This window comes from Pholcus phalangioides, unplaced genomic scaffold, assembly GCF_987345545.1.
Source record: "Pholcus phalangioides strain wild (caught in Gottingen) unplaced genomic scaffold, Ppha-v1.0 ptg000004l_1, whole genome shotgun sequence".
Lineage (NCBI taxonomy): Eukaryota > Metazoa > Arthropoda > Arachnida > Araneae > Pholcidae > Pholcus > Pholcus phalangioides.
In genome coordinates, this window is record NW_028301597.1 from 46,789,518 (window position 1) to 46,812,247 (window position 22,730).

At 37.6% G+C, this 22,730-nt stretch overlaps 1 protein-coding gene across 2 annotated transcripts in view; it reads left to right on the forward strand.

The window, feature by feature from the left end:
* The window catches only part of LOC149087721 (uncharacterized), a 468,106-nt gene that overhangs the window by 177,886 nt on the left and 267,490 nt on the right, over positions 1 to 22,730 (forward strand). Inside the window, exon 1 of one of the 2 annotated variants that reach the window (XM_089231604.1) lies at positions 13,854 to 14,420. The exons of the other annotated variant lie outside the window; for it this stretch is intronic. Within the exon in view, the coding sequence (XP_089087730.1) occupies positions 14,291 to 14,420 (130 nt within the window). The 5' untranslated portion in view covers positions 13,854 to 14,290. Of the gene's footprint in view, positions 1 to 13,853; positions 14,421 to 22,730 lie in introns of those variants that run through there. 2 annotated transcript variants of the gene reach the window in all.

Genomic DNA, 22,730 nt, shown 5'->3' on the forward strand with positions numbered 1-22,730 from the left:
TATAAGACTATGTTTTATACAATTTGTTAAACTTCGGATGTTTCGAAGTTTTTATTTCTTAGTCGGTTGTTGTTTTCTCCGCGCTTCGTTAATTCGCTTCTTTCTATACAAAATGCCTTAAATTTTACTTAAAAATTTACAAAATTTTATTCTTATGTACTTTTTGAGTTTCGCAATTCCAAATGCAACGCATTCCAATTTATTCACGCAGGAATGGATGCGGCAACGGTATCTTTTTACTTTTTTGGTATTTAGAAATTCGGTTTCGTCAAAGTATTTTAAAGTGTATGTTTATTCAAAATCTTGTGTCTGAAGATTTTTCTTTTTTTTTCAGTTTAAAATTAATTAAATTTGAATATTATTAATTTTGGTAAATAATTCTCGAATGATCTGTTTTGTAACACCACGCCTATTTTATGCACATCACATTGAAGTAGACAGGACTCGAAGTTGATACCCGATTCTGGAGAGCTTTTACGCGTATTATCTGGATATTGTTCAGCGGTGGCCAAAAAATTGAATAGAATGCTCGGTTTCATTCTTAAAATTGTCTCTTCGCGTTCACCTAAAGCCATTTTTTCCGCTTTTCCGAGGCTTAGTTCGTCCTGGACTGGAGTATGCTGTAAGGTTTCGGAGAACACACTTGCAGAAGGATATAGACTTGGTTGAAGGGGTGCAGAGAAGAGCTACGCGTGGTCTTGTTGCCACACAAAGCTTGAGCTGTGAAGAAACGCTTGATTTCTTGAATGTGTTTACATTGGAGGTACGAGGGTGTCGGAGGGATAGTATTGAAGTGTTTAAAATTGTCAACGGTATGCACAGCATGGACTTTGAGTTATTAATACATCATCAATCAACTGCTTCGACAAGAGGGCACCAGTATCGTTTAGTAAATGACAACTAGAGGTTGTGGTCTCACAGAGAGTTTTCCCTAGCACTGTTGTTAATAAATGGAATAGCTTACCTCCGGGGGTGGTGAATTTTAACACAATTGACGCGTTTAAATAGAAGTACGGTAGACATAGTGGGATAAATCGAGAAGCTATCCATACTTAAACAACCATAATCTTTTTCATGGGCAGTGCATTATATGGTATTACTTAAAAGTTCATTCATTCGTGATATATGCTTGTATATTGGGTTGCTGTGATGTATTTTGGCTATATTTGTCATCTTGTTGACCAATTTGCCTTGGTAATTGGTATTTGTATTGCCACCCCTCTCATTTTTTATTATGTTATAGGACGCACTACTGATCAGTTTGAATATGCAAGCCGTTGATATGGAAATCCATGAAATATAGGATTTTTACTCGGAATTTACGATTAACAGGAACTCCTATACTTAGGGAGATTCATTTTCCACCACACGAAGAAACATTTTAATCAGGTTACCCCATTGATAAACTGCTGTTCCACGCAGATTGCTATAGTCTGACTATTTATTCGGTTAATCTAGAATAAAAAATTTCCCCCATCCTTCTGTATGTAGTGCCGTGTCTATAGAATGATAAAAGCCTTTCTACTTTTCTTGAGGTAAAACTTTCCATGCCTAGCGCAGCTGCATCCTTGATTACTGAGGATGTTAACTTCTTAAAAGACTGTTCCGGTTAAAGGTTAGAAGTGAAGCTTTGAAATTGGGCTAAAATTAAAGTTTTTACCTAGAATCGACCCACAATTCCTCCAGTGCCAACGAAAACTATACACGCTTGTTTCAAAAAATCCCAGAAATTAACAAGAGGAATTCATGAAATACTTATGTCAGAAAGTCCAAATTTACGTTACGGCTGCATATATAATTTTCATTTCCATCATCTACAAAGCTCTACTTGACTATAATTCGTGGCAAAAAATATGCATAAAGTAGATTGAACACGTGCATTTGCCATCAAGATTTTGCCTATGTGACTTTCTTCAGCATTGAAACAGCTTCTTGGAAATGAGAGAAATCTTGATAGTAAATGAAATTTCCATCTCCATACAACAACTTCTTTTAATTCTTCTTCAACTTCTTTCAAGATGGAAGACGCAGATTGGATCAAGAATTCGACCATGTACACCAAACATCATCGATGCTTTAAGTGGTTTCGCGATATCTAATTTGATCATATTTGTCGCACCATGGTCATTTTCTGCACACGAGGGCAAATTAGATCGGTACCTACAATTCATTGCCTATTCCGAACGGCACCTTTTTTTATACTCATCGAGATGTTGGTGCGCTAACCCCTTGGTGTAGGACTTCCTGCGGTAGCAATCTTTTTCTGTGGTCACGTCGCCGTTTCTGTTGAAACCTTGCGTCAGTAAAGTTTTCTGACAAGGACGAACCGGGTATCGAACTCGCGACACCTGCAAACATCCTTTGGTACTTCAAGCGAGTATCTTATCGACCTGGCCTACCACGACCTGATGCTGATTTTATCAAGAGATTGTGGTGTCGAGCTAAGACATTTTGTACGCACTCCCATTTTTTCATGGTTTTTCACTGTTTTATTCGACATCAATTTTTTTTCTGTTAGTGATGAAAATGAGTGACGATTACTAGAGCTTTGCCATATCAATCAGCTTGGAAATAGCATAAAATATACGAATTCAACCAGCAGCACGTGATTTCAGACTCTAAACAGACAACAGAGTTGTCAAATACCGACAAGCTTTAAGCAAAGATTTCAATCAAAAGTAGCCAAAAAAAAAATGTAGATCAAATATTTGCGCTGCCACCCAGTGAGCATAATTAGAACCAAAATCGCAACTATTGGTGTCCGTACAGGGGTTTCAATCCAATGGAACGAATGATGAAAATTGTGTCGGTGACCGTACCTGAAGGTGGCCGTTAAGCAGGGGAGTTCAAAATACATTATTTGAATATATACACTCATGTCCATAAATTAAGGATAATTCCAGCTCCGGCAAATAAAGGTTCAGAAACAAAACAAACGTTACTTATTCATAAAGCCCATTTATTAAACAAAAGATAAAGAACAAAAACGATGGTGTATGTATGATACCCTTCATAAAAACTACGATGTTTGCTCCATGGAGCAATTGTAAAAATATCTCCTTTACAGAAACTTACTATTACATGGTTGGTATGATGGTTAATACATTGTATGTCTCCCATGCGATGAAATACAGTCCGTACAACGCCTAGGCATGTTGAGTATCAAATTATCGATCTGATCTTGGGGCAGATCACTCCACTCAGCAAGCAATGCTCTCCGAAGTTCCGGTACACATGTAGGAGGTGGTTGACGAGCTGCAACTCGTCGGCCAAGCATGTCCCACACATGCTCTATCGGATTCAAGTCAGGTGAGAATGCTGGCCATTCCATACGGGTTATATCCTCAGAATCAAGGCATTCGTTTACGATGTTTGCTCGGTGAGGACGGGCGTTGTCATCCATAAACACAAATTCTGCGCCCATGGCACCCCTAAACAAACGTACATGTTGTTCCAGAATGATGTCCCGATAAATTTGGGCTTTCATGGTCCCGGTTTGAACATGCAGATCTGTTCTGGAACCCAGTATAATTTCACCCCAAACGAGCAATGCTGCACCACCGTAACGGTGTCGTTCAATGATGTTGTCTTGGTGGCAACGGGTACCTGGCGTTCTCCATATGAAAGTCCGACGTGAATCAGACTGCAAGCTAAACCTGGACTCGTCGGAAAACATCACACAAGCCCACTGTGACGATGTCCACATTTCATGTTCTCTACTCCAGGCTAATCGCTGCCGACAGTGTATTTGTATATGTTACTGCCATAGCTCAAAGTTGACTACTTTGTGGAGTGGTCGGCCCAGACCTGGACAATGTCCGAAATTAAAGCTTTCGTCGGGGTTTAGCCAGCCTTTATATAGCATTCCCTATGATTCGAGGTCATCGCTGCATTGGCGTATTTTTTTGTGATATTTATGGGGATCAAAGGAATCTAAATATCGATATCTCAGTGATACATTCGCAAAATCCCGAATTTCGGACAGAACTATTGTGCCTTACAGAACTCTTGTGAACAATTTTACTTCTTTGCCACCATTCCTTATATAACCCCCTCTTACACTCTCGTCATTGTGACGTACTATGGGCATCATCTGGTGGCTTCCTGAAATTTGCATATCATTCTTGCAGATGTGTGTGATAATTCTACAGGTGAAATTTTTACTTTAGATTTCGATTTCCGTGTGATTCTGAATTATCCTTAATTTATGGACATGAGTGTATTTTGTAGAGATATTTTTAATTGGCCGTAAAACAGGGGGTGGTCGCATTCGAGGGGTGAACGTTAAGAAGGGATTCTACTATATCTTTCATTTATTGCCCAAGCATAGTACCCAAGCTGGAAGAGTTATCTCTCTCACCTCTATTCTATATCATTTCGTAAATTCGCTCGAACTAAAGACTAGTCAAGTCTGTCACGGAATGGGATGATTTCATAATATCCTCCTGTCACGTAATTCAAATTCCTTTGACAGCTTTTACGAGGAGAAATTTCAAAACATTTCTTTCCCCCCCCCCCCCATCAGACACACTCGCGCAATGACTTTCCAGTGTACACAGCTTGACAATCTCATTAAATTTCTCCTCCCCCCCCCCCAAGATGTACGTTATATTGGATTATTGTCGTTTTTTTCCCCTTATCCTAAACATTTTCTATTTTACCATAAATTTATTATCTTGTCTGAATATAGTAAGCAGTTTATCACGAGTCATATAATAGAATTGTCATTTTTCATAGCTATCTTGGGATTCAAGCTGTTTCGATTTTAAGGCATTCCTTAATTTTTCTGTCATTCAGAAAGCGTTAAAATTGCAACTTATTAACTGTAGCGTTAGGAAATTTCGGAAATATATGGAGTTAAAAAGCTGATTTTCAACCTGCCAGCGCTGTCTTATCCCTTTCAGACCCCGACCGTTTACGTTTTGGAGTTTTCGAGATGTTTTCCGCAATTTTCATACTGAAAAAATTTGTTAAAACATAAATATCATCAAATTTTAATTTTTTCAAATTTTCAATTTCATTTTTTTGTAATTGCATTTTTTGTGAACAAATAATTCATCTCATTTCAATTTCTTCAAACAAGATGGCATTCGGGATGTATTCATCGTTACATACAATTTTTTCCAGAATTTCGTTGCCAAATTTTATGTTATGAATCATACTTTTCCAGGCCGTGCTTTCTCCTGGAAGAATGTTAAAATTTCCACTATAAGTGCTGCCCTCTGATTTCATATTCACCGTATTTGTTACTTAAAACTTACAAATACAAATAGAGGGCCACAACAGGCAAAATGCTCAACGAGGTGGCTGAGAAAAAGATGCCCATAACAAAAATATGGATGTCATATATTTCAAAAATACAGCAACCATATTAAAAACACAATCACAAACTATATACACATGACAAAATATTATACAATGCCCATAAAGAATACTTATGGCTTAGATAGCTTATATAGATATAGATAGCTTCTCGATTTACCCCAACATGTTTATCGTATTTCTTTTTGAACGTGTCAATTGTGTTACAATTTACTACCTCCGGGGGTAAGCTATTCCATTTATTAACAATCCTATTAGAGAAAAATTCCCTGCGACACCATAACCTCGCATTGTCCCTCACCAATCGATACTGGTGTTCCCTTGTAAAAGCACTCTATTCACGGTGTACTAATAATTCTTGGTCAACCCCCCCCCCCCCCCGTGCCAATAAGGGCTCTTCTCAGAATCCCTTCAACCAAGTGTATGTTCCTCTGTAGGTATGGTCTCCAAAACCTTACGGCGTACTCCAGTCCAGGACGAAATTACACAATTCTTTGAGTCAAGGATTAACACTCTGAGGTCAAAAGACACAAATTCTACTGTGAGAAAAAGCAACCAACACAATTGTGGCACCAGGGTCTGGAAGGGTTATAGAGCTTCTATAGTGGACGATTGCAAGGGAAAAGAAATTCAAAGGCTTTTTTTCAAACCGAGCATAACTCCGGTCAATCGCCATGGGCAATTTACTACTACTAAACCGCAAATACACTTCGTTGATATATTTCTGTACAGAATTTTTAACAAGAATGTGTGCATATGTGTTTTGAGCCTATCGTGACGTTTGTTCTATGGAATGCTGTCATCGGTCTTCCAAATTCGGAAGCGGACAAGTTTGCTGGTTGTTTTTGCTTGTGTCATGCGTGGATTTTGTAAACGTTGTAGGCCTGATTGCTCTCTGTGGAGAGACTTTTTTGAAAGTGAGATCGACTCGCATTGGTGGCTCGAAGTTTGAAAAGCAACTCCGACCGACCACCACTACGCATGGGTAATTTACTACGGAATGAGAAGTGCATGCTTCCATACCTAACGTTTTGAGTGCGTATCTAATGTTTTACGTGAATTTTTAGTGCCACCATCTATTTTTCAATATATTAGTTAAAGTGAAAGGTCTTAATATTTGTACCGTTGTAGGTAGGAATGATACTCTCTGTGGCGACACTGTTTAACGGGGAGATCAGCACTCATTCGCGCCTCGAAGTTAGAAACCACAGGAAACCGACTTCAGTCGACCACCAGCTGTGCCGCCGGTGGAATCCGTATCGGTGACTTCGTGACGAGAGCCGTCACTATGAGCACACTGCCGCATGGCAGCAAAATAAATACAAAGACTGCAGACAGCACATGCAAAAAGGACCGTGCAAAGATGTTCACTAGGCACTACAGTGAGAGGAAAAGAAAAATGAATCATTCTCATGAAAATGGAGGCGATGGAATATTCCAGGGGGCGGTAGAAGCTACGGGTATAACATAGGGTCCTATGGGTTAGATTGCGTTGGGGGGCAATGGGAGAGAAAAATTTCTGAAGAAGGGGCGATGGGACAAAAAAGGTTAGAAACCTATGGTCTATATTAATATTTTATTGGTTTATATTCATATTGTATAGTTTACATCATACGCCGCACTCTCAACCTTTTTGAGAGTGCGGGCCACTTCACTGGTTTGAAAACGTGTCGCGGGCCACTTGAGTGATCTGGAAAAGTGCGGCAAGACACTAGAGTGAATTGTAAATGTGCCGCGTTTCACCTAAGGGATCTGGATATGCACCGCACACACAGAAATGGAAGTGAGAATGTGCCGCCGGCGACTTAAGTGGTCTGGAACAACTGCCTGCCCGAGGTTACGTGAGTCATATGTAAATGCGCTGTGGGTCATTCAAGTGATCTCAGAATGTGCTGCGGACAGTTTAAGTGACATGGAGCTGCACAGCGGGTCACTTGAGTCATCTGTGTATGTGCTCGTGCTCAGATCACTTGAAAGGTCTGTAAACTTGATGCGGGTCTATTAACTGAAGTGAAAATGTGCCACAGGCCACTTCAGTAATCTGAACAGCGTCCCAGGTCGCTGAAGTGACTTGAGTTATCTGGGAAGATGTCACGTCCCACTAAAGTGATGTGTAACTCAGTGACAATGTTTCAAGTTCATATTCACTTTATTCTAATAAACCCGACACTTCCAATGTTATGATTTCACAGTCATTTAAAGGTATCATTTTTTCTTTATTATTACATACAAGCTGTAATACTCGGCGCTGGCGGCGTTTTCTTCTATTACTGGAGGGGGGGGGGGGGTTGGAAAAGTGACAAACCATTATAAAGGAATGAACTGGCAGCATCAAAGAAGTGACAAACCATTACCATTGTAAAGGCTGTGCATGTCTGAAACGCACTGTTAGGGAACCACGACAACCGAAGTAAACATTTCGAAAGTGACTGTTGGGGCGCAGGAAACGGTGTTGCCCGTCGGTTCTTCGCCCATTAAGGGCACTTGCCCAACTCTGACGAGCTTTTAAAGGAGCCTGCGGTTCAATCCCGGTCCTGTTTGGTATGTATATATATATATGCGAAATTTGGCGATAATCGGTCGAAAATTGTAGATTTGTATAATAAACAAACATACATACAGACATACAGGGTAGGCAAAAAGTCCGTCGAAACTTTAAACAATTCACAAACCAGAAAAGTAGCCAAAATAAATAACGGTTTGCAGGGTTAGATCGCTAGATCACGGGAATTTTTTTAAGACAAGAAAAAAATAAATAACCAAAAAAAAAAAAAAACAGCCGATGGGTGGCGCTGGTACGAGCGACTACGATGGAAATATACAAATGAGACGGTTATAAGAACTTGCTCTCCTAATCCACATCCAGTTCACCGTTCTAAACGATGTATGTGGACCTGCTGCTCTCTGCCGTTGCTGGATTCGTGACTCGCCTGCAATGTGTCATCCCCTGTGGTGGTGGTGGTGGTGGTCATGTGGAACACATACTGTTGTAATAAACAGGAGGCAGTCTGTTCGCTATTTGCATATATTTTTTTTGTGTACGTCCGCGCTACCTATCGACGGTTTTTTGTGTTGTTTTTTTTTTTTTTTCGTCTTAAAAAAATTCCAGTGACCTAGTGATGCTAACCCTACAAACCGTTTTTTATTTCGGTTATTTTTCCGGATTTTATGAATATTTAAAGTTTCTACGGACTTTTTACCCACCCTGTACATACTTTCACATTTATATATAAGATGCCGGACATTTTGTTTAACACGTAATCTTTCTCAACGCAAGAATAGAAAATAAAAACTAAATGTCACACAAAAAACTGAAATCTCATAACATCTAAATTCAGAACAGAATCGAAATGTTTTTATTTTCCTCTTTAAAAAATTGATTGGAAAGAAAAAAAAATGATTGGAAAGAAATTCGAATTTTTGATCAGTCACAAATGTAAGGGAAAGAATCTAATTTTTTGCGAGAAAAGAAACAAAAAAGAAACAATCTTGGAAACGAAGGATTTTTTACGTGTCGAGAATCGTTCGAAGTGATTGGAGTCTGAAGCCGGTGGCTGCGCTGATTCTTTTCTTATCGTCTTTTATTCCTGGGAATTCCTGGAAATGAGAAAAAGGATCTTTGGTTGCGTAGAAAGTGATCAGCGCGATGACTGAAATTTTTAGTGGAAAAGTATCGCGTCTCGTTCATTTTCTTGATCGTGCAAAAAAGGCTTCTCCTGAAATGAGAGACGACTTTACAATTTCTCTGAGACAACATTTGTTACTTCCGCGCAGAAAAATGTCGGAATAATTCAAATTTGTGCTTTGTTCTCCTAATGTTTTAATATTATCTTCTTCATTATCCACTTCTTCTGACGGACTCGGGTTCGGACCCCACCATTGCCACAGTGTTGGTTGTCTGTGGTACCAAACTTCGAGGCGTAAATGGGAGTTGATCTTCCCGCTAAAAAGTCTCGCCACAGAGAACGGCAGGCCTTCAACGATACAATTATTCAATCATTACCCTTGCACTAAAAAATTCACGCACAACACTAGATACTCTCTCGTACTGTTAGGTAGACACACTTGGTTCCAGAATCATCCTCGAAGCTGGGCTGTAAGAGATATCAGCAACGGGATAAGTCTGGTGACAGAGTGCTGGAGTTCATACATTAATTTCGTGTCCCCTTTTCACGATGATTTATTATTATTTACTTTTGGGTTGCAATGGGTTCCACTTGCCTCGATGAGTGGGGGGGACAAGTGGAACCTATGGCCGATCGTGCTTCGAAATCATCCATAAAATGATTATGATAAATGAAAGAGTAAACAAAAGGAAAATATATTTGAATCCCGTTTTAACGAATACCATTACAGCGAAAATCTCGTTTTAACGAACACTTTTCTAATCCCCTAGATAAGTTCACTTAGGAACTTTGCAAGAACCTGGAATTCCTTTATAACGAAATTTCGCTATAACGGAGTGATTTCTCCGGTCTCTTGGAGTTCGTTATAATTTGATTCGACTGTATACATTTTAAGGATAAAAAGCCCAAACTCTACGTTATTTTTAAAATACAAAGCTAGCTAATCACCTTAGTACACATAAAATTCTCATTGTAAAAATCCTTCTTAATCATTAACCGACATTATACAGGGTGGTTATAAATAGACTGACGCTACTCAGACGTATTGTAGCCCCAATTTTGATGGAGGTATTTTGATGAAACGTGATAAATATAGGATATAGACCATGGAGGGGAAAAAGAAAGATTTCATAAAAAATAGTTCGGTTTTTGACCACCGATTGAAAAAATGGCGCATTTTATTGCTGTTATCTTTTTCCCATGATCCAAATAACGTATATACCAAGTTTCAATTAAATGTGTCCCCACAATAGGTGCTACATCGAAGTAATGTAGCAACCTGTTGTGTAATGCGTAAGCTGAGTAATATCATTTGAATAAAACTGACCTATGTAGCGCCCGTTGTGATGGACGTATTTCATCGAAACTTGGTATATATGTTACTCGGACCACGGGATAGAGACAGCTGCGATTAAAAAAAATCGCCACTCTTTCACATGGTGGTCAGAAATTGAAGTATTTTATTTATTGAATCTTTCTTTTCCGCATGGTCCACATATCTCACATACAAAGTTTCACCACAATACCTCCATCAAAATGGTCGGTACATACTTGTTAGTAGTGCCAGTTTATCTATAACCACCCTGTGAGGCAAATAAGAAGAGGAAATGGGAATTTTCACAGTCTGCCAAACTTTAAAAGTGGTAAAAATTCCAGAACTTCATTTAACTAATAACACTTGCAATGGTACATATAACAAGGTCCTCAATTCAGGCCCATTAGAAGGTAATTGTAATCGTCAATTCTTTTTGCAAATTTTGCTTCTACATATACCAGTCCTAATTTCAGTCACTTGCCCAGCGAACATCTTTACTGACTTTTTATTTGTAAGGTTAACAATAACCTAGTAAACATCCTTTGCACCTTGACATTATGTTTTTGACATTATTTCTGTGAGAAGCTCTGTTCTTGTATTTCTCGACACTCATTTTTTGATCTATAGATGACGTTAGTACTAATTCAGAAGCTTTATTCCTCTTCAGTTTTTGTACCACAGTTGATAAAGCCAATGCAAGTAGGTACAGGATTAGCGTAAATTCATTCGGTTCCACTCGCCCCAGTCCAAAGAAAGAAAACGCAATTCAGAACCACCTAAACCTCAATAAATTGAAAACCCGTATGTAAGCCAATCCCCCCAAAAAACCAGCTCATTTTAGAGAGGGAAAATGTCAGTTTATGTTCTCTACGTCGTAAGCCAAGTCATCATATAATGTGGCATCTTTTCGTTTTTCATCTTCAACTGTGGCGTCGTCACTTCAGGGTGTCATCTTCAGTTCCGTCCATCGTGATGCAACACTGTTTAAAGGACTTGATGATGATTCGGTGGGAACAGAATATTTCGCGCCTCGTGAACCCACTGGCACACCTAGGCCAATGTCGGGTAAGGCACCGGTTTTTGTTGTTTCTTTATCTTCGGAACTCATATTCGTTCTGTCCATAAATTCCTTAAATAATCTTTAAAAGTATCGCTAATGTTCACTGTTAAACGCTGTAAAATCAACGTTAGTCCACCGGGTATCAAAATTAACGGCGCTTTTTTTTTTTTTTGCTTAGGCTTCAAACATTATCGGTTCTGTGGGTTTGATCCTAACTAAAAAAATATATCTACCGATTAGTAACGCATCTGAAGCTACAAAATTACTCTACTGATTAGTGACGTCATCCAAAGTAGTCCGTTGACGTCACGGATCTTTAAGCTAGCCGTGTGGAGGTAATGTAGCTATGCGATTTGGTAAAGTGGAGGTCTTAGGAGACATTTTCCCCTAAAAATTCACCCGTGATAAGCCGACCTTCCTAAAGGAACAAATTTTTCAACAAAAAACCTTGGCTTATATACGAGTATATGCACGTTATATTAAAATGACATAAAAATAATAAGAACGGAAGAAATTGACACCGAAATATCGATATTAGGCCACTTCGAACTTTCAGAAACACTTGAAATAATAAGAGCAACGTGATAAAAAGACCTAACTTCTCCAAATGAAATATTCTTATATTCTTACCAAGTACATTTTTACTACTACTTAACCCATAATTGCAAAACTACTACGAAATGTCAGTTGTTCCTACGGATTTCTAGCATAAAATACGGAATTACGGCAAATCGCAAAAAAAAAAAGTACGGAAACTTGATTTTTTTTTTCAAAATTATTTGTTTTGGATTGAAGATTTGTCTGAATTCTATTATCCTGATAATAACATGATGTCACGCGAAGACCGCATCTCCAAAGAATAAATATCGAACCGAATTTGAAATGAAGTGAATCAACCTTGTTGTTGATAGTCGTCGTAAATAAAGGTTTGCTTTGTTTGGCTGTTCCGCGCATGCGCAAGTTTAATCCCCACGTGGGCCCTTATGCCGCGTACGTTTTAATTGCTGAATCGAAAGACGAAAAAAATGAACGAGCCGTAGTTTAATAATTTATCACAAATTACTTCATATAACATTTTTCATGGATAAGTTTCCACAAAGAAAGTGGAAGAGGGATGCTGATGGCGACGAAGAGCAGTGCTGTTCCAAAAAAATCTAAGAATATTTTTTGATTTCGTGAGGAATATTCACGTGCAAACGTGCCCAAGCTTAAACAAAAGACTCTTTCAAACTTTCGTCAGTGCTCCGAAAATACCGATAGTCGTTGTTAAATTGAAGAAAACTAGAAAATTGATTTGAATTTTTAAAATGTTCATGATGATAAAAAATTGGGGGTCTTCCTCCCCCCGCTTTCCCGTCGATCGAACTTTGCTGCTATGGTACCAAGGTTGGCATGTATGTATATAACTTAACCTGCAAGCCTTATGCATCCCTTTGCGGAATTTCTAACGAATCGGTACATGTCGAGACGTTGTGGGAGTAAATGCACTGCCACAACGTATTTACAAATACAAATACAAACACAACGCCACAACAGGCAAAATGCCCAACGAGGTGGCTGAGGAAAAGATGTCATATATTTCAAAAGCACAGCAACCCAATTAAAAACACAATCTTCTTACGTTCTCAAAGTTATGATAGTTTCGCGTTTTTGCTGATGATGCCATCTTCTTCCATATTTTGTGAAGATAGTAAATGCTTGGATTTTTATATTATATGAGTATCATGTCCAAAGTCTGGGAAGAGACTTTTTCGAATGGGAGACCGGCTTGCATTCGCAACTCCAAGTTGGGAAACCGAAATTTCGAGCGCATTTTTACTGAAAATGGAGTATAAGTACACAAAAGTAAAAATCCGCGAGAAATCATTCCCAGAAGCTAACTATATTTTACAAGTCATATCGGGTTCCACTTAACCCGGTGTGCCTTATCGTCAGACGTGTACAAAAAATAAAATTTAGATTGAATGATATGATTTTCATAATGTACATGTAATAGCAATGTGATCGAATTATTATCGATCCTATATCCATGAATTTATTTCTACCAGCTGCGTACAATAATAATGAAAAAAAAATCATTTCATCGATATGAGGAAAAAACCTCATTATATCAGCTTTTGTATAATTAAAGTGCGTAGAAAAATAAGGAAATTCTACAACCGACTATTTCTGTGGGTGGGTGTGTATGCATGTATTTTTTGTTCTGTTGTGCGGGCATTTGTGCGTGTCACATGTGACACAACACTTACATATATATATCATGGGAGTATTTCTCAAAAATGAAAAATAAAACAAGAACCTGAAAAGAAAAAAGTGAACCAGAAGAGAAGCAGAGCACCACCATCATCATCATTAGGCCATGGCAACAATCTCTGAGGCCGTGTGACGTTATTTGCACACCTGTTCGCTTCATGTTTCGAATGGGCCGCGCGCACACGCACCATGCACGAGCCGCACTTTTATTTTTTTGCCGATTAAACTCTTGACTCATCTCTCTCTCTCAATTGACATGGAAATCCTTGAGCATGCGTGCATTTATATTTATGTGTGTGTGTGTAGTATGCGTGTGTGTGGATTCGCGGATTAGATGGTGTTTTTTTTTTACATCATTGAGCACCCGGCGGGAGGAATGACAGACTTTGGCTCAAAGTCTAACGTCTCGAACTTTATAGCGTTGTCTACTGTTGCTAACTACTTAACGTCCGCTTTTTTTCATGTGAGGGGGATTGTCCCCGAATGTAAATTCATGTGCATGCTCACGCCATGTCTTCAATATACGTATTATCAATCTATTATTTTATGAAGACTATAGGAGTGAATTCGATTTTGTGATTTCTTATTGTGGGAAAGAAAGCGTTTATATATTGTGGTTTGAACGAACTGTGCATATAATACCGTGTCCACGTTGAGAGTCTGCTCTTGTTGAACCATGTGTGACTCGAACGAGATTTTTTTCTCACGTATGCAATGAACAGAGGTAGATCCAGGTCAGACTCTCCGAGCACTTCACCGAAGGATTTCAAAACTTGTGGATATCTAGTTTGTGAGAGGGATTCATTCATGTCGCGCATGTTCGAGAATACTGCTGTGTCACGTGGTATGTGATACCAATTTTATATCGATTTCTTTGTGTGTGTATACTAATATCGTTGCATCTGCCTTCGGTGAGACGGGGAGGGGGATCTCATACCATTTGAGTTGGTTGAAAAGTCTCAGAAACTATGCTCTGAGTAAAAATATTACTTAACCATTGATTTATTTTAGATTTTCTACTCATATTTTCTATTGTATATGTACGCTACTCCAATACAATGTTCTTCATATACAGTCTACGCCACTTAATGTGATCACATCGGGACTCGGGGGGTTTCTGATTGCAATAACCGAATGGTAATTATATCTTAAAAGGACCCGTTTGCAAGTACTATGACCATGAATCCCGTTTGGTCAAACGGGATGCGTAGTTAACGTGTATTGGTGAAACAGGGCAACTCTGTTTTTCTCTTCCAAATAATTGGTTGGAAAATATTCAATCATTCCATTTTTTTTTAAATTCTATTCAAAAACGGGACTTCTTTTTTGTCTTTTGGGCTAAAATCCTGCATTTTTGTTATTCAGCCATTGTGAAGCGTTAGATTGAAACTGTTTAATGTATATCACGAATTACGATATTTTTTAAAATTTACAATACGTTTCATAGATCCCTTGGGAAAGTCTCTAGGGAAAACGAAGTTTGAATCTGGTCAATTGAAAGAAACTGGTCAAGAAGTGAGGGAGATTTTTTTCGGCATAAATTTGCTTCCACTATAATAAGAAGGCAATTGCAAATACGTGTGTGGAGCCGGTACATGGATCACCGTGAACACTACGAACCGATTACGACATTAAGTAAGGAAATGTTTGTCAACAAGGGAGAGTAGGGAGAGAACACTTTCTCACCTCCTGCATAGTCTTGCAGCACTGATAACGATAACTTACAGGAAAAAAATAAGTTTGGTTCAACCTAAGCTTCAGAATGCGCAAAAAAAAAAGTTTTCGACGGAAAAAAAAATTGATAACATACACATTATCCAAAGTCCTTATAACTATAAACGAATTTTCCTTATGATATTGATCCGCTCATTCTTTGCAAAAGCGATAACAATACCCGAATGATAACATTATCTAATTATAATAAGCGGCGTCGACTGTAGCTCTGATTCTTATTTTTTCCGAATTTTCAAGTATTGAGAAAAACAAAATGTGTAAACACCCCCCTTGGATGCATATGATAAGACAGCATCACATCAATGTATTTGAATTCAAAGTAAAAGATACTGTTTTGTTTTAAAATGAGGGGAAATATTGAAATTTATTTCATAAATAAATGATAAAATTTAAAAAGAAAAATTGAATTACAAAAATTACAAAAATTGAATTTTAAGTAAGATCGAGTCGATGAAACGAATCTCAATCTTTTACCTCATTTTATGAACTGAACTGTTTGTTTTATTCAAACTATCAAGGTGTTAATAATGAATTTTCCTTTTAATTTTTGAAATTTTTTTGAAATAAACATACAGGGTGTCCTGTAAGTCTTAATGCCACCTTTATCTCGTCAACCGTTCATCGTAGATGTATGGTTTCAATTTGAAAAAAAAAAAAATTTCAAAATGCGTTCTGAAATTTTGTGCCAGTTTCAAGACTGAAAATAGTGTCATGAAATATAAAAAAAATCTAAATTCGCATATGGTTACCCCGTTCTCTAATTTTCGATGAGAAAGATGTTTCCCTGTCTCTCCTGAGGCCAACAAAATAAATCATGTTTTCAAGTGAGAAGCGTTTTTAATATTTGAATTCCAAATTTGAGGAAAAAAAAAGTTTTGAAAGAGCCCCATAAACTAACGGGCAACGCTCCCTTCTCTCATTTATGTATATGCAGTTCTTAGTTATATATACCTCAGTGAATATCGCTCTTAGAAACACAGAATTTTTTTTTGCTAGTCTCAGGAGACACAGGGCACCGACTTTGGAAGTTTGAGAGGACAAGGGGACCGTATAGAAATTTAGATTTTTTTTATTTTGTTACACACTGTTCAAATCGAACCATACCTCTACGACGGACGGTTGATAAGATAAAGTTAGCACTTACAGGACATCCTGTATATTCTGCGAAATATGCTCCTATCTCCAAGTTTTAAATCCGAAGAAAAAATGTTTAACCATCTGTCCTGCGAAATACGCTCCATTTTCTTTCTTCCAACATTGAAATATTCGGCGCTCGTTTTCAAAATTCCGTCGTGTAAGACTTATCTAGTTTAATGGCAGAAAGGTCTCGGTAAGTCTCGGTCTTAGGTAAGTTTCATAAACTCATGCAAATTACCGGAGTTTATGCATAATACCCTGTCAAATGGCCAATTTGTTTCCCCGTCTTTCCTGAGGCCAACAGAATACATTTTGTGTTTCTAAGTGCAATAATCGCTAAGATACTTGAATTCAAAAATTGAGTATAGTTTTGTAAGAAGAGCAAAAACTACCGGGCAACGCTCCTTTCCCTCATTTATGCTGCTGTTTCCCAACTTTTCCCGATTTTTGAATTTGAATATTTCAGTGAATGTTGCACTTAGAAACTAGAACTTGTTTTGTTGGCCTCAGGAGAGGCGGGGCAACATTTTTCCAACTGGAAGTTAGAAGACAGAGGGATCGTATAAAAATTTAAAATATTTTAATTTTATGACACACTGTATTTTCATTCTCTAAACTGATACAGAGTGATTCCTGGACTCATTCTGAGTATTTTTTTTTTCAATTAGAACCATTCCTCTACGATGTACGCTTGATGAACTAAAAGCTGCATTATATTAGAACTGGCGATATGTAAAACATTGTATTGTCACACCATAGCATATGCAATTGAGACTATGTGCAAAAACCTAAAATAAATCGCCGATTAAATTAATTTTTAATGATATATTTCTACTGTAGTATAAGTTCTGAGACATTCAAAAATGTTAAAACGTATAAGACCGTTTAACAAGTTTGGGGATTTTTTTGAGTGTTCTTGAGCCCGATTATCAAAAATTCTCGTTTACATGAGTAATTTATAATATTTTCAATTTGGAATTCCTGTTCGACGGCCCTTCCGTTAATACGCCACTGGTTACAGTGGATAAAAAATCCACACCGACTTCTCATTGAGCTACTATATAATGATAAATAAAAAAATTAATCGAAATTTTCCTTTCAATCTATTTCATATAATTATTAAATAGGGAATGTTTTTTCTTTGGTTTTAGGGACACTTACAAAATTCCAATATTAAAATATTTATGATTATAAGCAAAAAATAGTGAATTAGGTAAAGTGATATTGCTATATAAAAAAATTGAAAGTAATTACATTAATAGAAATATTTAAATGTATATATCGTTGAAATTATTGAAATTCCAATTCCTTTTTTTTCCCGTTTTCCGATTCACGTAAATTGTAAATATTTGAAAAAGAACTCGGCAAAAACACACAAACATTACAAAAAAAAATAAGGATATTTCTATTTTTTTTCTTCAAAATCATAAGTTTTATTTCGAGAAATTCTTAGCAATTTATTTGTAAAAAATACGAAATCATCGCGCTTTTTAAAAAAACCCAGGGTTTCTTCATGCCCAGTGCCAAATTTTATTTAATTTTTGTCAAAACTAATATCACATATCTTTCCAGATATTTATTGTGAGGCATATTGATACTAACCGCAACATAATTGTTAAGAAAAGCATGTAAATACTCCTTATTTATCACTTATTATGCCATTCTCATCTGTAGATAGTCATAGCTCCTTTGCTTCTATGATCACGTGACTAAGGCTTTGGGTAAGAGCAAAAATGCAGATGTTGCTTACGTTGATTTCCAAAAGGCATTCGATCGGGTTCAACATGGTAATCTCTTGAAGCGTTTACATGAGATTGGAATTGGGGGCAACTTGCTGAATTGGATAGAATCGTGGTTAAGAGATAGGTCGCAACGAGTTATGGTGGAATTCTTTGGTTGGGCAGGCGTCAGAAGTGGAGTTCCTCATGGCTCCATACTTTTTTCACTTTTTATCGATAAACTCGATTAGGGTATCGATGGGATAACTAGCAAATTCGCAGATGATGTGAAGCTAATGGGAGTAATCAGGAATCAAAGCGATAGGGACGTGTTCCAGACCAACTTAAACAGGATTGCAGCATGGGAAAATGAATGAGCATGACGTTTAGCGTTGATAAGTGCATGGTCGGTCATTTTGGTTCGAGGAATCCACGGTTCTCTTACGAGTTGAATGGTGTCACTATCCCGGATGCGACTAGGTCACCGATTTGGGAATTCTCATTGACGAGCGGCTTAGGTTTTCTGAACATTGTTCAGCGGTGGTCAAAAAAACGAATAGAATGCTCGGTTTCATTTTCAAAAAGGTCTCTTCGCGTTCTCCCAAAGTCATTCTTCCGCTTTCACGAGGCTTAGTTCGTCCTGGACTGGAGTATGCTGTAAGGTTTTAGAGACCGAAGAGAGACTTCATTTTTTGAATATGTTTACATTGGATTAACGCAGGTGTCGAGGAGATATGATCGAAGTGTTCAAAATTTTCAACGGGATGGATAGGATGGACCATGAACTTTTAGTACACCGCCAATCGACAGCTTTTACAAGGGGACACCAGTATCGATTGGTAAGGGACAATGCGAGGTTATGGTGTGGCAGGGAATTTTTCTCTAATAGTTAATGTTAATAAATGGAATAGCTTACCCCCGGAGGTAGTTAATTGTAACACAATTGACACGTTTAAAAAGAAATACGATAAACATGTTGGGGTAAATCGAGAAGCTATCCATTCTTAGAATAAGACAACCATAAGTATTCTTTATTGGCATTGTATAATATTTTATCACGTGCATACATTGTTAATAATTTTTATTAATTTGATTTTTAATTGAGTTGCTGTATTTTTGAAATATATGACATCCGTATTTTTATGGGCATCTTTTTCTCAGCCACCTCGTTGGGCATTTTGCCTGTTGTGGCGTTGTATTTGTATTTATTTGTATTATCTTATGTAAAAATGAAAATTAGGCATTTTTCTGTAAATCTCGCCAAATTAACGGCAAAACGTGGCAAGTCTGGCGACAGCTTCAGTAGTTTGGCGATGCCATATCGCCAAGAGGGAGGAGTACAAACATAACGCGAGAAACGTCGAGATTATTCTGGATGGTTTCTTTCTCGCTATATAGTGGCGCCGCCAGGAGAAAACTAATAGCAGTTTGTTGAATTTTACTTGGAAGATGAGGTCTGTTATTTGAAGGTCACTTTCTCTGTTTGTGAATACGTGTACATAGCTGTTCTGTAAAATAATGGTATATGGACATCAATTTACTTTCGCAAATTTTAAGACGCGTTCTCTCTCGTGTGAGACATGAATTAGAGTTTCAAAATAGCATCAAACCTCGAAATTTTTTTTTCGTATCAGTTGTTAATGACACCAATAATGCGAAATTAAGCCAAAATAAGAAGATACACGTAATCGAACCCTTATTGGATCGATTACGGAATTGCAACAGCGGCTTGTTTTTGGTCTAGATTCGCTTATCGTTGACCCAAATCTCAAGTTACGATCAACAAATAAATCAACAGTTTTCTCTTGTTGATACAGAACGGGAGAGAAAATAACAGAATTATCTTTAAATAGCCCTTTTTTATTTTCTTATGGCACCTAATGAATTTTTTTTTCAGCAATTTTGTATAGCCAAAATATTATTCATGTGAAACATAAATAGAGCTATACTAGGTTACAACATCACCTCGGCTATAGCATCAATAATTAGGGGGAAGGGGGGTGTCTTGACTGATTCTTCTAGAAAATAATGTCAATCGACCTGCCTTACAACGTCGATGGAGAACTCGGATATAACACAACACACTTTTTTCATATAATTCCGTTTTCCCTAGAAATTCCTAAAAATCTCTGGTTTTTTCAACAAAGCTTTAATTCAAGAATTAAAATCAGGGATGAAGATAATTTCCATAGTTTACAAATTGTATTATAAGGATATTATTACATGACTATAAATAGTCATCTCGCGTATTTCTAACGTAAAACTTTCATCCCTATAAAATAATTTTAGTTGCTCCCAGAGTTGATGTAGGTATCACTTTCCGCAACCAACTCTTATTATAGAAATTCTGTCGACAATTTGAAACGTTTAGCAATTTGGCTGGCAACAACTAGCGACTTCGCCGAGAATTGACAATATTTTTGGCAGTAATTAGCAATTTCGCAGACAATTAGCAACATTTTGACAAAAATTGGCAATGTCCTGTATTAATGTGTGTGATCGCAGTTTCTCGTATTTTTTGAAGCGAAACTTCTAAATGGAGAACGTAAGAGTGAAAGGGGGAATAAAAGTGGAAGGTTGTGAGGGAAAGGAAACCATTGCAAAAAGTGAAATACTTTATTTTTCCCTCAAAATCCATTCCCTATAATAACTGATTGTGTGATGAAGTTTCGAGAAGCCGATGGGTGGTGGTGGGGATGTCAATAAGCATTCTGCCCAACGAATCGGTACATGCGGGAATGTGCGTGTACGTGTAGTGAAACCTGACGTGAAGTTTTTTTGTTTCTCTGTAATGCTTGTTATGAGTAGTGCTGCCATCTGCCACCAGTTTTTCTAACTATGAGTGAAGTGTTATGATTGAATGATTTATCGTTGTAGGACTGTTGCTCACTGTGGCGAGACTTTTTAACGGGGAGATCGGCTCGCATTTGCGCCTTGAAGTTGGGAATCGCAGAAAACCAACTTCAGCCGACCACCACTGTGGGTTCGAACCCGGATCCTCGCATCGCGAGTCCGTCACTATAACCACTCGACCACCACAGCGGCGATAAAAAGCACGCCCATCTCCTTCTCTAATTTAGATCCAACCCCGATTATCGCCAGAATTTTTCAGTCAAAACAATGTGTCACACGTGAGATTTACTGTGGGATTATGGATTGTTACCGCATTCAATTAAAATTTAAAATTTTTAAGTTCAATTTTGAATAATTAAAATTGAATTCATTCAATTGGAAAACCATTTTTTTTTTTTTTTCGTGTCTTCGTGAAATACATTTTAATACACTACATACTTGCAACACTTTACTTTTTCTTTGAGAATTGTTCATATGCAATAAGTAAAATTGCCGACGTTGTTTGCGAGAATTGGCAATTTCACCAATGATTTGCAACATTTTTGTCGAGACTCGGTGAAGTCTAGTATATATGATTCTGATTTCCTGTATTTGTCTCGATAAAAATGTCAATCATCCTGAAATAACAACTCTAAGATTTGATTGAACATGAAAAAAATTCCGTACTCGAAAGATCTTGAAAATGCCAACCTCGGTTACAACGACAAAATTTAGCAAAAATCTTCGTTATAACTGAGTTTTATTGTATACTTTGCACACATTTTCGATTTCTACACCAAATCTTATTATTTCCTGTTACTATGTAATATTACATCATGCCGGAATTGCCCAATGTCTTTTATTTCTTAATGGTTCTCTTATACAGCGTTCGTGACCGATTTACGTGGTCATCGCTTTTCCTCCTAGTGTTTATCCAGTTCCGGGAAAAAAAAGGAAAAAATATATAGAAGAAAAGTGTAATGGAAATGCGCTTTGGGAGGGAAGGACGAAATGGAGACCCAAAAACAAACAGACACCCAATGCAAGCGAGCGGTCAAGGAAACTTTAAGCTCAATGTCCTCTATTTGCTATCGATATTATTTTCCGTCACTGTCCTGTAGTAGTATTATTGTTATCATCGTGATTATATTCTGTGTGACCTTTCGAAAATCTGTTGACGCAAAAATTGCGTGACAATAATTGAAATCGTATTGGAACTGTTCCAATGCGATTCCAAACACACACGAAAATTATATAAAGAAATTTTCCCGTTGAATATACTGGTACAGTACTACTAAACCAGGATTGCACTTCGTCCATATTCTTGTGCGGAACTTCTAACGAATTGGCACATGTTGGAATGTGCTTGTGCTGCGCAATGCTTATGTGTAGTGCTGCCATCTGCCAGAAATTTTTCTAACTATGGTCGAAGAGTAATGATTGAATAATTGTATCGTTGAAGGCCTGCCGTTCTCTGTGGCGAGACTTTTTAGCGGGAAGATCAGCTCCCATTTACGGCTCGAAGTTTGGAACCACAGACAACCAACACTGTGGCAATGGTGGGGTTCGAACCCGAACCTGTCAGAAAAAGTGGATGCTGAGAAGATAATATTAAAACATTAGGAGAACAAAGTACAAATTTGAATTATTCCGACATTTTTGTGTGCGGAATGAACAAACGTTGTCTCAGGAAAATTGTAAAGCCGTCTCATTTCAGGAGAACCCTTTTTTTA